Source organism: Oryx dammah, unplaced genomic scaffold (genome assembly GCF_014754425.2).
Source record: "Oryx dammah isolate SB20612 unplaced genomic scaffold, SCBI_Odam_1.1 HiC_scaffold_13, whole genome shotgun sequence".
Classification (NCBI taxonomy): domain Eukaryota; kingdom Metazoa; phylum Chordata; class Mammalia; order Artiodactyla; family Bovidae; genus Oryx; species Oryx dammah.
In genome coordinates, this window is record NW_024070197.1 from 50346380 (window position 1) to 50361551 (window position 15172).

Here is a 15172-nt window from a genome sequence, read left to right on the forward strand (position 1 = left end):
CCAAGAGTCAGGCACTCCCTGCCCTCTGGTCGCCTGAAGGCCTAGTGAGCCTCGGCCAGGGCCACAGGTGCTGGACACTCCACAGCCACCCACTCTTGCGGGAAACGCCCTCCCAGGGCCGCCGTCCACCCCGCTCCGCAGTGCGCACACACGTGCGGACCACGCCCTCCCCATGCGAGGGCAGGGACCACACAGACCCAGGCAGGATTGCCGGACAGGCACTGGCTTCTCTTCGAGGCCTTTATTGAGTTTCCAGGGAGACCGGCTTCCCTGAGATACCTCTGGACATACAGGGACCTGGGGGTCAGGGGTGCGGAGCATATGGAACTCTGGGGTGTGGCTGCAGCCACAATGCCATTGCAGGGTTATCGGCGGTTCCATTCTGGCTGCGTGGGAGGCTGGCTCATTGGTTCCCGGCCTCGGTGGTGCCCTTCTCATGCGGGTAAAGCTGTCGGACGAGGTCTCGCTTGTTGACCTTCCCCATCTGGTTCCGTGGAATCTCCTCCACCAGCAGCAGCTCTGAGGGCACAGCGTACGGGGCCAGGACGCCTCTGCAGAGACAAGGGGCCTGAGTGCAGGGGCCGTGGGAATGGTTGGCACCTTTCTCCAGTGGGAGGTTACTGGAGGGGGGTGGTTGGCACCTCGCACACCCTTGGGTGTCCTGACCATGCATGCACAGCGGCCAGCACTGCCCTGCCCACACCAGAGCTGACGCCCACAGAGTGGGAGGGGCCCCGTTGATGAGGCATCCTCCTGTGAACAGCCCCGGTCAGCTCTGAACCCCATGCTGAGGCTGCAGGCACCACGGCTATCCTGAGCAGAGCTCCCTGCGCCATGGCCACACACAGGCCCCTTTGTAAGAGACCAGCAGAAGCACAGGTGCTGCCTGGGGCAGGGGGGCAACCGAGGCAGGACACACAGCCCGAACCCCAACCCACAGACACCAAGACGGGAACAGAAGTCGCAGGCATGGAGAGGAGCAGTCTAAAAGCCTGTGAGCTCGCCATTTCTGAGAACAGACCCATTCTCCTCTGGAGAGCATCAGCTCAGCAAGTGGTCTGGGAGGAACTGGTCAGGGCAAAGTGCTGCCTGAGTGGGAACCCCGCAGAGCTGAGCGGTTTGTTCCAGAGCTTCCCTGCAGGGAAATCCCCACTGTTCAGCCCCTTGGGAGCACCGTCCCTGCTCAACACCTGATCCCGCAGAGCTCCATCTGGGCACGGGATTCCTGAACTAACCCCCCACCCCCTTACACCCAGAGGGTGTAAGCCCCACATGGGCTTCTGTGACTGGACAGTGTGATGGGCAGGCCATGTCCAGACCCGGGAATGTGGCGCTGCTGCCCAGCCCCAAGCCACGCGCACTCCTAGTGTCACAGTGCCTGAGCTGGGAGGGGGTGGCCGCCAGCTTCTCCCAACTCCGCTAGGAGCACAGCAGTCTGGGGGAAGGGGCAGGATGGAGGCAAGAATCTTCATGAATGAAAAAACAGCAGCGGAAGGGAAAACATTATTCTAAAATAACCTTTAAAAAAGACCCATATATGGCAACAGACATGACATAGAAACAGCAGCTTCACTGAGCCAGTGTCAAGAAGGACTGGAGTGAGGCCCCTCCTGCATACTCCCCCACCAGGGGTGTAGACAAATCTGGAGCCGGCCCTGCCCTCTGAGAGGAGGACCTTTGCCCTCCCTCCATGGGGTGGGCAGTTGAGGGGTCACTATCCATGGCTGCCTCGTGTGAGGACACAAAGCCCAGGGTGGGTCCCAGCTGCCCCAGGCCCACCCTGCAGGGAGCATCTCTTAGGACCCCAAGCTCTCGGCAGGCAGCAGACCCCGTGGAGGGATGCCGGGAGCCTGGGGCGACAAGGGGCAGCTCTAATACCGGGAGACTCGCTCTCAACACAGGATGGTGAGCTCTGCCTGTTAACAAAGCAACTGTTTAACCAAAGCAGCAAAGCCAACTAGAATCTCGCTCACGCCTTTGTGAAACTATAATGTTCCAGCTGTGATTCTGCAAATCCAGGGGAATCTAATGGCCCAGCTGTGCTGCCCGATAAACATGGACTCCGCCAGCTCCCAAGACCCTGCTGGGGGAGCCACAAGTATCTTCGGTGTCGAGGAGGCAGCAGAGGGGGGGTGGACAGGGGAGAGGGAGGAGCCTCCTACATCTAAGATAAAGAACCGGGGGACAGAACTAACAGCTTCTTTCTGAGCTCAGGCGGCAGCGAGCACCCACAGGCCCCTGCGATGCCCCGAGCTCAGCGCTGCCCCAGCCTGCTCAGCCTGGCCCAGTGTCCTCTGAGCCGGGCTCTGCGAATGGACCTTCCCTGACGAGGTCCCTCTTACACCCAGGAGAGGACACAGGCGCATACGAGTCCCCTGCCTGCCTCAGAACCTGCCTTGGAAGCTCAGACCTGAGTCAGGGGTCAGGGTTCTACATCTGCTCCTGCCATCACAACTCAGCCTTCTTGGGGTCCTTCACGCCTCACGTGTCTTTGTGGGGGAGGGACTCCTTAAGGACTACCTTCACACCTTATGTCTATGTATGTGGGGGCAGCTCCTGTAAGGACCACGGTGCCCCCTAGCCATCACTACACAGCTGTCTTGGGGTCCTTCACACCACGAGTGTCTGTGTGTATGGCAGGGCGGGGAGCAGCTCCCATAAGGATCACATAGCTCAGCCCTCACCTGGCCCACTCCTTGAGCTCCCGGTGGGATAGCGAGTGGCCCTCTTGAAGGGTCACCACTGCGGTAACCCGCTGGCCCCATGTCATGTCTGGAACTCCAATCACAGCCACGTCTGTGGAGGAAGCAGAGGGAGGGATCTCAGGACACAAGAGGACGAGCACCGAAGGCTGCAGGAAGGACCCAGAGAAGCCTGAGTGGCCAGAAACGGGGGGGCACAGGGCACCCTGGGGTGTCAGGACAGCCGGGGACACCACCACTCCTGACCACGGGGTCACGGCCTGCACTGGCCAGCCTGGACCTGAGACAGGGAGTGGGGAGGGGAGCGGAGGACCTGAAGGTGTGCCCCGACACACACGGGAAGCCACATGTGGACCGGTCCCAAGACGGCCCGGGAAGCCGAGGGCAGCTGTGTCAGCTGAAGGGCAGGGCCACAGGGCCACTCACCGGTGATGCTGGGGTGGGCCAACAGGAGCCGCTCCACCTCCAGGGCGCTGACCTTGTACCCGCCGCTCTTGATGATATCCACAGAGGTGCGGCCACGGATCCAGTAGCTGCCGTCCCTGAACACTGCTGTGTCACCTGGGGAGAGGCCTGGGTCAGCTGGTTGGGTGTGGCCCTGTGACTCGGGGAGTCTACATCTCTCTGGAACAAGCCGGCCAGTGCCACGTGGACAGCTGGGGCCTTGCATGATGCCCACACAGACGCCTCTGCGGCCATGTCCCACAAGGACCATCGTGAAATAGCCCACAGCTTCCCAGGACCACAGAGGCAGGAGATACAACCCACAGGGCCTCCCTGGGTTCCAGCCACAGAGGGGCCTGGAGTGGGCATCAGGGTAGACCCTTCCCGACAGGGCGTGGGCCACAAGTGGTGTCACGTGGGGGATCTGGCAGGAGGAAGGGACCCCCCTGCCACGCTCAGTGTGGGTGCTTCCCACCCCAGCAAGGGCGCGGGACACATGCCCGCTGGGGCATCATGGGCACAGGGAGAGCAGGGCTGAGTGTGAACGCGCTCACACAAGTGTGCATGCATGTGTGAGACTGGGCACATGGGAATGCCTGCCTGTGCTCTGAGAGCTGCACTGACGCACCACCGTCTGCTCTCACACACTTCACGTGGGTGATTAGCTGGAATAAATCAATATTTCATGATACACTGCCGTCCAACGCAGGAGGCCCATCCATCAGCTCGCTCTCCCGGAGCCCAGCCGCGCGGGGCGCTCCAGCCTATTAAACAAGATGGATGGCTGTGCCCGGCTGGCCGCGGCGGGAGCTGGGCTCCTGAGGTGGGGGCCCTCCTGCCCAACATGAAGCAGGATGAAGGGGAGGCCCTGGGAGCCACCGCGGTCCCTGGATGCATGATGGCTGGTGGATGGCAGGGAAGGACACATGTGACAGGAGTGACAGGCAGGTTGCAGGGACAGGACATAGGGTGCCCCATCCCCCGAGGCCCACCAGGGCCCTGGCTATGCGGCTCTGGCTCTGGCCGTGTCCCCTCCACACTGGACAGCTTCTCCATCCCTGAGTATCAACCCCAGCCTAGGGTGGTTCCTCCTGCGGCTTCCAGACCTGGCTCCCACTGGCCTCTACCTGCCAGAGACCCGGGATGTGGGGGTCACTGCCCTGCCCTGGGCTCCGCGTCCCACACTTGGTCCTGCCAGGGACACCCCCAATGCCCACACCAAGGCTAAGGTGGCCTCAGGGCTCCTAGCCACAACACCTGCACCCTCCTTGCTCTGATATCAACTAAACCCAGGGTGAGGGCTCCCAACGGCCGCACCCACATCCTCCAGCAGACCCCCAGCCATGCCCCTCGCCCGGGGGTGCTCATACCCACTGCCCACCTGCAGTATCTGCTTCTTCACCTGTCCGCCACTCCGCTCAGACATCACTACCATGGCCTCACCAGCTACCTGCCACCCCCCTCGACCCTGCACACCAGGTGGTCCACTTACTGACCTCCTCCAGCCACATGAAGAGCAGTGAGCCTAGGGTATTTGAGCAGAGCCAGCCCCAAGATGGCAGGGCTGGTGGAAGGACACACGGATGCCAGACTGGGGGAGGTCCCGGGTCTGTGTGCTGAGTGACGGAGGCCCTGTTACTCCCTGGGGTCACCGTCAGGCAGGAAGTAAGGATACACGTCATGGAGGTCCTCGATTACCCAGTGGCCTCAAATTGGTCACAACACCCTCATAAGAGGGAGGAAGACAGAGATTTGAGACAGACAGACGGATGCAGAACATGAGGATGGAGGCAGAAGGTCCCGGAGGGTGTGTGGCCCAGCAGGAGGCCAAAGAGAACAGAAGGAAAGTGGACACACGACACCTCCCTTGAGCAGGGCCTCAACACACAGCTCAGATCGCTCCCTCTTGGAATAAAGTCAACAGCAACTGGCTTTTTCAAGGCACCAAAGCTATGCAGAGGGGACGGGAGAGGGCATGCTGGGGAGAAGACAGGCAGCTGGCAGGCAGGGAGACAGACTCTGCGGGCCATTTATGGCCAGGCTGGCAGGTGCCCTGGGGGAGGCGCAGAGGGCGGCTGAGAGCAGGGCGCAGGGGCACTGGCCCTCAGTGCACGGCCACCGCCTTCGCTATGGGGACAGAGGGGGTGGACGGCAGCACGGAGCCCAGCCCCAACCCGCCTCTGCTCTCAGCCCCCGACCCCCGCTGGACATCAGAGAGGAGAACTCAGCCATCAAGTGCGCTAGCGAGATGAAAACAGTCAGAGCCCCGGAGGCAGGGGGCTTGTTGACCAAAGGGCTCTCAGGGCAAAGGGACTCAAGAAAGAGGAAAGGTCATGATGCACCAGGAGCAACGCGGCTGCAGCCAGCAGCGCCCCCGGAAGCTCTGGCCCAGCTGGGCCCAGCCAGACGAGTATGCCAGTGGACACAGCTCTCCGGAGCGCACCTGCTGCTGCCCGCTTCAGAGGCTCCTGGGAACATGGTCCGAGCTGAGGAGGATGACACAGGGGTGTAGGGACAGACGTGACCCTGGAGGAAGGAGGAGGTGGGTGGGAGCTGTATGCTGGTGTGGCGGAGGGGGAGCACTGGGGGCTCTCTTGTGGGGGCTGGACAGACGAGCACCCCAACTCAGGAAGCCCCAAACAGTGTGTCCATGAGTATCTGACAGTCCCTGGGCGGCCTCCAGCCGCCAGCGTGGACAAAGCTGGGGTACGAGAGCTCCTCCCCAAATCTGACAGATGGCTGGAGTCTCCCAGCTGCCTGTATGGGACCTTGATGAAAACAAGGACCTTCTGCCCAGAGGCCTGGGCCGGCCTGGGCAGACACGGAGGCCAAAGGGCAGCACAGAGGCCCAACAGGAGCGAGACCGGATGGGACCCGCCGTCCGCACAGGAGCCGTGCCAGGTGAAGCAAAGCGGGGTGTGCCAGAAGAACACAGAGAAGCAGATCTCGGCGACCACTGGGGAACAAAGGGTTTCACGCAAGACACAAAGTAAAGCCCACATAAAGGGACGGCCGCCGGGCTGCACCACAGTCCCCCGCACAGGCTGTGCCCCGCAGGGTGGCGGGGCCAGTGGGTCAGCAGCCTGCCCGCACCGCGCATCCTGGGGGTCTGGAGGGCCCTGCCGGGGGGCAGGCATGTGCTAGTCGTTCACGGTCAGCAGATGCGAAGGGGTCAACATCCTCCAGCTACACGCGCTGTCACACCCTAACAAGAAACGCCCTCTTTTCAATACGCTGCCTGATTCCTGACTGTTGTTGGTCACAATGGATGCACAGGTTATGGAAAAAATGCGTCAGAGCTCAGTGTGCACCAGGTGAGCACTGGGCAGGTGAGCACAGGGCAGGTGAGCCTGGCGTAGGGTGAGCGCCAGGCAGGGGGGCCTTTGTCTCAGACAATTGAGAGCGTCTCACCTTCACGTGTGGCAGTGGAGCTCACCCAGGAAATTCTGCCAAGAGAAACAAAGGACTAGAGGGAATCATGCAGAGACAGCAGCTAGTGTCCTGCGCATGGTGCACAAACCCGTCTGTGACAGCCACGCACGCACGTGGACACGCGTGTGTGGCACATGCCAGCAGGGCTCCCTGAGGCTGGGATCACTCGGGCTGTGGGTGTGGAAGGCTCGCGATCCTCTGTGGGTCGGATGCACCCAAGGGGTCCATGAACCCAGCAGCAAACAAGGGGTCTATAAACATTGGAGCCTACACCTCTGTCTGTGAATGGATTCCCAGGAGCCCTCCTGACACGCACCCCACCCGTGGGAGCCAAGCACCCACCTCGCAGCACAGAGCATCAGCTCCGGAAGAGTCTCTGCCAGTTTGGTGGATGGAGTCTGTCTCCATACTTGCCTTTCACCATTGGGAAGTGAAACAGTTTCTGCATTTTTACAGCCGACCGCACTTCCCCTCCACCTGCATATGGCCTTATTTTCCTCCTGGGCTCTGGGCGCAGGGGGCCATGCTCTCAGCCTGGGTCAGCCCTCATGTCCTGGGCTCCCCAACCTCTCAGCAGACCCCACGCTCAGCCGAGTGTGCACAGGGCCACGGAATGGCTCCCTTCTGTTTTCTGCTGGTGAATCTTCTTCTTTTTTGGATAAACACCATTTAAGGTTTTTCTCTGGTAATATCATTGTGTGCTCGTTAAGAGAAGAAAAAGGGATCATCAATTCAATGCCAAGGTACCCTGTTACATTCTGGTGGGCTTCTTACGCACCCTTCCCCAGTTACCTGAGCTTCTTCTACAAATGTGTGGATTTATCATCAGGGATGTTCCGTCTCCTATGTCACTAACAGCACACTGTGAGGAGATCTTTAAAGGGTAGAGACTTTGTCTCTTTTTTCATATGTTTAACTTTGGCTGTGCTGGGTCTTCGCTGGAGGGCAGGCTTTTCTCCAGCTGTGGCGAGCGAGCGGACCTCTCACTGTGGTGGCCCCTCTTCCCGCAGAGCCTGGGCTCTAGGGCACACGGGCTCAGTGGTTGTGGTGCATGGGCTCAGCTCCTCCATGGCACGGGGAATCCTCCCGAGTCCGGGATGGACCTGTGTCTCTGTTGGCAGGCAGATTCTTTACTCCCGGGCCACCAGAGAAGCTCCAGGAGATCTTCTCTAGAATAAGGCAGAGGTGACGTTTCTGTTTCCTTGTTCAGCTGCCAGTCGCTCTATTGCGTCCAGAGGGCAGGACGATTGCAGCGCTGGCTCGGCTCAGTTCTGTGTTCCCATATGTGTGCTGTGTGCCCACGTCTGTCCCGTGTCCTCGGCTCTGTCTCGGTCATCATCTGTCCCAGGCTGTGTCCTCATCTCTCTCTTTAGCTTCATCCTGTGTCCTTACATTTGTCTGTCCCACATCCTCGTTTTCGACAGCAGGGTCAGTGTAAAGCCCTGAGGAGGGAGTTCTGGCATAACCGTTTCCCAACCTGGGGGCCAGCACTGAGCCCGTGCGCAGGCACGTGTGGAAGGTGGAACGCATTTAGGGTCATCATCGGGGGCGCTCCAGGAGGGAGGGCTCTGGTTTCCTGCCTGAGCAGCAGCCAGCACCCCAGGGGCTGGCAGGGAGCTCCCGGCGATGGAAACTGGGCTCTGTGCAGGCTGGGGAGGGCGGCCTCTCTCCCCTCATCCTCTGAGAAGTCCCGGACGCAGCCCCCTGCAGCCTGGGCCAGAATGTGTGTGGCAGGAGGGCTGGTCGGGGAAAGGGTTAAGTTTAATTCATCCTGATTTCTACTTAATATCCCGCTCGCTTGCCCCGCAGGAGCGGCAGCTGTGAGTTGATTGCCGTGCACATTATGCAGCCTGTATCACTAATGGCCTGTGACAAAGGCACGCGGCTTCCAGGCCTCACCCCCGAGAGCCAATTAAACACACAGACTCCCTTCCTGTTTGCTGCACATTACAATGAAATTAAACTGAATTTCAAAATCATTTTCTCCTAAAGACATCTCTTTACAATAATTAATGCATGCTATTCCTTTCAACTGAAATATTCATCACGACCAGGGACTGAGACGTGTTATGCTGACTGCCCCTCACTGCACGCTGCCGGCCCGGCGTGCGCGAGCCCTGCTATTGGCAAAGTCCACAGGGCTTTGGTTCCCGTGCTTTTAAAGAAAAAGACTGCAGCTTTAGCTGAGTTTAAAAATAAAGGAAGATGGCCACAAAGAAGTCAGATTTCTAAGTCAGGATGCTCACAGGGCTCCAGGAGGGACACACAAAAGCAGGATGAGCCTAAAGTTGTATTTCTTAAACCCTGCATTTCAAGGGCAGCAGTAATCTTGTTGCCCCCAGGCCGGCCTGTACAAATTCAGTGTTTACAAAGGGAAGCTGGAATACATGAACAGCTGCCCCGGCCCTGGGGCCCAACCACTGAGCCCTCTGCCGGCACCAGCCAGGGTCCCTGGAGCAGGCCTCTGCTCTGCTCCGGGGAACTCTCATCTGCCCCTCCCCATCAAGCCCCACCTGACGGGCCCCCAGCACCCCAGGACTGCTGTGGGGTATGCACATGGCCTTGCTCTGTCACCTGGTGACCTGAGGCCCACGATGGTGGCAGACTGGAGAGTGAATTCTACCCTGAGAACCCATGCTGCCTGAGCCCATGAAGACTCACGTGTGTGCCTCAGCCAGGAGTGGTTCCCAGGGGGTCACCAGGCCAAGGGCATGCCCACCGCCTCTCCCACCCCTAGACGCACCCGTGTGCCCTCACGGCTGTGCATCACTCTCTCCTCAGCTCTGCTGCCCACAGAGGAGCTGCCAAGAGGTGTGTTTCTAATTAGGAGGCTGTCTCACGATGACAGAGGAACAGGCCTTTCTTTTGGGAAAATATTGCTTTAAGATTATTAAGATAATTGTGACATAATGCACGCTCAGCATGCAAATTTTAGAAATTCAGACAGGCAACAAGTAAAGGACAAATGCCCAGAGCCCCTCTCCTGGCTGTCAGGAACTGCTGGGAGTGTCCTGTGTGAACACACACCAAGGAATCCCATGCAGCTACAAACTCAAACACTCCCAGTATCTGCTGAATCGGCCTCATACTCAACGGGACCACTGGGACCAAGGAGACGGGCATGGAGGATGGGGGCAGGGGTGAGGCACCTCAGAGCAGTCTCTGGGTGCACGGACGTCGGGGGACCCCTGCCTGCCCTTGCACAGGGCCCCAGGCTCTGGCTACATACACTGTGCAGGCAGGTGACAGAGAGCAGACTTCAGGGGACCAAACCAAACAGCAAGCAAACTCCTTCTGTGGGGGTGGGGAAGGGGTTACGAAGCAGGGGCAGTGGGGATGGGAAGGCAGGGAGGGTCTCTGATGTGGAGAGCAGCAGTCCCTCAGGAGGGGAATCCTGACCCTTGAGGGACAGACAGATCACCACGTGCAGGGCGGCTGGGCAAGGGACAGGGCCAGAGTCTGGCTGCAGGGCTGGGGGAAGCTGGCCCCTGAGGCTCATAGCCTCAGGATCTTCTTTCCAGAGGCTGCGGGGGACTAGGGTACAGTGTCAGGGGTGCAGCTTTAAAGACAGGAGATGCAAAGTGCCTTCTTCCCCTCTCCAGGGAGGATTCTGGGGGTGTCCTGCTGCAGTGGTACTGGCTCCCCTTCGTCCCCTCTGGACCCACTCGCCTACCTGTTTTGAACCAGCCGTCTGAGGTGAAGGCGGCTTTCGTTTCCTCCGGCTTGTCCCAGTATTCTCGGAACACGGAGGGCCCCCTGACCAGGAGTTCACCCTCCTTCTCCTTGAACCCTGGGGTCACCTGTGGTGAGAGAGTAAGGCAGGTGTCAGAGTTCACCCCTTCAGGCTGGTCTCTACCACCCCGGCTCCTCCCGAGGCCCACACGCTCTCCTGAGATTAGACACTTTGATGGGAAGCATCAACTAGCTTTCACGCCCCCCTCAGAAATGCTGCCAGAGGCCTCTGTGCCCACCCTGTCCCAGAGCTTACAGCCCAGCATGATTGGCCTGTCTGTCCACTTCTGAGGGCCACGATCCTGTGAAACAGTCTTCATGGTGTTTCTTAGACAGACCTCAGACACGGGAGAAGTGGGCAGCTGCCCACATCTGCCACGGCTGCTGGGAAGAGCTTGGGGTTAGCAGCTGTGCAGGGCGGGAAGGGGGCCCATGGGGGTTACGGGGGGAGAAGCTGGGTGCCTGGGAGAGCCAGGCAGTCATAAGCAGGGACCCTAGAGTCTCCCCGCTGTGGGCACGGTGAGGGTGGAAGGGGGCTGAGTGTTCTAAGACATGGAGTCGGGGTCTGTGATGCCAGAAAAGGACAGAGCAAAGGTGGAACCACGTTCAGTGGAGCCTCGCTGGCTCTGTGCTCATGGCTCAGCTGACAGCAATGTAACTATGACCCACGAGACCAAGTGCCCCTGGAAAACCCCGCTCAGCTCATCAGCTCCCACCTGGGATGAACCTTTCGGAGGGGAGAACATCCCCCTATTTTAAAGAAAAGACACCCTTGGAAATGTGCTGTAAAATCGTCTGAGTTGTCTGAGGCCTGGACGGAAAGCTGAATGCCCCTGGGACTGACACAGCGGGTGGACAGCGAGGGGACCCTCCCCCCCGCCTGGCTCCCACACAGGAGTGATGTCACCCAGGGGGACTGGGCTGCGTGTTCCAGGCCAGCAGGGCTTCTGCCATCCCGACTGCTCAGAGGAGGTGTTTGTTTTTTCAATTACACCACAGACTTTATTTGAATTTCACCATTTTTCCCACTGCCATCTTTCATCTGCTGCACTGCTAACATTGGCCTGACCACGGGGTGCCATGTTTGCAGGGCAAGTATGCACAGTAAAGCAGAGGCCGTGAAAATGAAACTGACATGGAAACTGACCTCAGAGATGGCAGGTTGCAGACTTAGACCAACTAAATAACAGTAACAGAAAAATACCGACCTCTCCATTGGACATGAACAAGATCCAGAGTCTCATGACACAACACTCAGAGTGTCTAGGACACAATACAAAATTAACTCAGCACGTGAAATGCCAAGAAAGTGCCAACTCTTATGAGAAAAGGGCATCAGTATGGGACAGCACCAGATGGCAGAGGTGCTGGGTGCGCCTAAGAAAGACGCTAAAGCACAAATTATCAACATGCTCCAACAGGTAACGGCAAACACTGCAAATATGTGGGAATACAAAGTTTCAGCAGAGAAATAAAAGACACAGGGCAGAACCAAATGGAAATTTTAGAACTAAAACTACAACAACAGAAACAAGGAAAACTTACTGAATGGGCTCCCTGGTGGCTCAGATGGCGAAGAAGCTGCCTGCAGTGTCGGAGACCAGGGTTCAGTCCCTGGGTTGGGAAGATCCCTTGGAGAAGGAAATGGCAACCCACTCTAGTATTCTTGCCTGGGAAATCCCACGGACAGAGAAGCCTGGTGGGCTACAGTCATGGGGTCACAAAGAGTTGGACACAACTAAGTGACTAATGGCGGCCGAGAGGAGCTACCACACGCCCGAGGTCAGGGGAGGTGGCTGAGAGGAGCAACCCCACATCCAAGGAGAGGCGGGAGGGCTGAGAGGACCTATTCCACGTCCAAGGTCAGGAGGAGGGGCTGTGAGGAGATACCCTTTGTCCAAGGTAAGGAGCAGCAGCTGCGCTTTGCTGGAGCAGCCGTGAAGAGATACCCCACATCCAAGATAAGAGAAACCCAAGTAAGATGGTAGGTGTTGCGACAGGGCATCACAGGGCAGACACACTGAAACCACACTCACAGAAAACTAGCCAATCTGATCACACGGACCACAGCCTTGTCTAACTCAATGAAACTAAGCCATGCCGTGTGGGGCCACCCAAGACAGGAGGGTCATGGTGGAGAGGGCTGACAGAATGTGGTCCACTGGAGAAGGGAATGGCAAACCACTTCAGTATTCTTGCCTTGAGAACCCCATGAACAGTATGAAAAAGCAAAATGATAGGATATTGGAAAAGGAACTCCCCAGGTCAGTAGGTGCCCAATATGCTACTGGAGATCAGTGGAGAAATAACTCCAGAAAGAATGAAGGGATGGAGCAAAAGCAAAAACAATACCCAGTTATGGATGTGACTGGAGATAGAAGCAAGATCTGATGCTGTAAAGAGCCACATTGCACAGGAACCTGGAATGTCAGGTCCATGAATCAAGGCAAATTGGAAGTGGTCAAACAGGAGATGGCAAGAGTGAATGTCAACATTCTAGGAATCAGTGAACTAAGATGGACTGAAATGGGTGAATTTAATTCAGATGACCATTATATCTACTACTGTGGGCAGGAATCCCTTAGAAGAGATGGAGTAGCCATCATGGTCAACAAAAGAGTCCGAAATGCAGTACTTGGATATAGCCTCAAAAACAACAGAATGATCTCTGTTCGTTTCCAAGGCAAACCATTCAATATCACAGTAATCCAAACCTATGCCCCAACCAGTAACACTGAAGAGGCTGAAGTTGAACGGTTCTATGAAGACCTACAAGACCTTTTAGAACTAAGACCCCAAAAAGATGTCCTTTTCATTATAGGGGACTGGAATGCAAAAGTAGGAAGTCAAGAAACACCTGGAGTAACAGGCAAATTTGGTCTTGGAGTACGGAATGAAGCAGGACAAAGGCTAATAGAGTTTTGCCAAGAGAACGCACCGGTCATAACAAATACTCTCTTCCAACAACACAAGAGAAGACTCTACACATGGACATCACCAGATGGTCAACACCAAAATCAGACTGATTATATTCTTTGCAGCCAAAGATGGAGAAGCTTTATACAGTCAACAAAAACAAGACCAGGAGCTGACTGTGGCTCAGATCATGAACTCCTTATTGTCAAATTCAGACTCAAATTGAAGAAAGTGGGGAAAACCATTAGACCATTCAGGTATGACCTAAATTAAATCCTTTATGATTATACAGGGGAAGTGAGAAACAGATTTAAGGGACTAGATCTGATAGACAGAGTGCGTGATGAACTATGGACAGAAGTTCATGACATTGTACAGGATACAGGGATCAAGACCATCCTCATGGAAAAGAAATGCAAAAAAGCAAAATGGCTGTCTGAGGAGGCCTTACAAATAGCTGTGAAAAGAAGAGAAGTGAAAAGCAAAGGAGAAAAGGAAAGATATAAGCATCTGAATGCAGAGTTCCAAAGCCTAGCAAGGAGAGAAAAGAAAGCCTTCCTCAGTGATCAATGCAAAGAAATAGAGGCAAACAACAGAATGGGAAAGACTAGAGATCTCTTCAAGAAAATTAGAGATACTAGGGGAACATTTGATGCAAAGATGTGCTTGATAAAGGACAGAAATGGTATGGACCTAACAGAAGTAGAAGATATAAGAAGAGGTGGCAAGAATACACAGAAGAACTGTACAAAAAAGAGCTTCACGACCCAGATAATCACGATGGTGTGATCACTCACCTAGAGCCAGACATCCTGGAATGTGAAGTCAAGTGGGCCTTAGAAAGCATCACTACGAACAAAGCTAGTGGAGGTGATGGAATTCCAGTTGAGCTATTTCAAATCCTGAAAGATGATGCTGTGAAAGTGCTGCACTCAATATGCCAGCAAATTTGGAAAACTCAGCAGTGGCCACAGGACTGGAAAAGGTCAGTTTTCATTCCAATCCCAAAGAAAGGCAATGCCAAAGAATGCTCAAACTACTGCAAAACTGCACTCATCTTACATGCTAGCAAAGTAATGCTCAAAATCCTCCAAGCCAGGCTTCAGCAAAACGTGAACCATGAACTTTCAGATGTTCAAAGTGGTTTTAGAAAAGGCAGAGGAACCAGAGATCAAATTGCCAACATCTGTTGGATCATAGAAAAAGCAAGAGATTTCCAGAAAAACATCTATTTCTGCTTTATTGACTATGCCAAAGCCTCTGACTATGTGGATCACAATAAACTGGAAAATTCTGAGAGAGATGGGAATACCAGACCACCTGACCTGCCTCTTGAGAAACCTATATGCAGGTCAGGAAGCAACAGTTAGAACTGGACATGGAACAACAGACTGGTTCCAAATAGGAAAAGAGTACATCAAGGCTGTATATTATCACCCTGCTTATTTAACTTCTATGCAGAGTACATCCTGAGAAACGCTGGGCTGGAAGAAGCACAAGCTGGAATCAAGATTGCCAGGAGAAATATCAATAACCTCAGATATGCAGATGACACCACCCTTATGGCAGAAAGTGAAGAGGAACTAAAAAGCCTCTTGATGAAAGTGAAAGAGGAGAGTGAAAAAGTTGGCTTAAAGCTCAACATTCAGGAAACGAAGATCATGGCGTCTGGTCCCATCAATCACTTCATGGGGAATAGATGGGGAAACAGAGGAAACAGCATCAGACTTTATGTTTTTGGGCTCCAAAATCACTGCAGATGGTGACTGCAGCCACGAAATTAAAAGATGCTTACTCCTTAGAGGGAAAGTTATGACCAACCTAGATAGTATATTGAAAAGCAGAGACATTACTTTGCCAACAAATGTCCGTCTAGTCAAGGCTATGGTTTTTCCAGTGGTCATGTATGGATGTGAGAGTTGGACTGTGAAGAAAGCTGAGCACTG

General features: G+C 55.7%; 1 protein-coding gene across 6 annotated transcripts in view; it reads right to left on the minus strand.

Annotated features, from left to right (window-relative positions):
• Positions 1 to 207: 207 nt before the first annotated feature.
• Positions 208 to 15172, minus strand: part of ACSF3 (acyl-CoA synthetase family member 3) — a 44581-nt gene continuing 29616 nt past the window's right edge. The window contains exons 7-11 of one of the 6 annotated variants that reach the window (XR_005723377.1): positions 10252 to 10378; positions 3747 to 3811; positions 3129 to 3263; positions 2685 to 2796; positions 208 to 551 (exon numbers count right to left, since the gene is read on the minus strand). Coding sequence is in view for 3 of the 6 variants with exons in the window: in XM_040253683.1 (XP_040109617.1) it covers positions 404 to 551; positions 2685 to 2796; positions 3129 to 3263; positions 10252 to 10378 (522 nt within the window). In the remaining 3 variants the exon portion in view is untranslated. The other 5 variants (XR_005723376.1, XM_040253683.1, XR_005723378.1 and 2 more) reach the window with 5 other exon arrangements.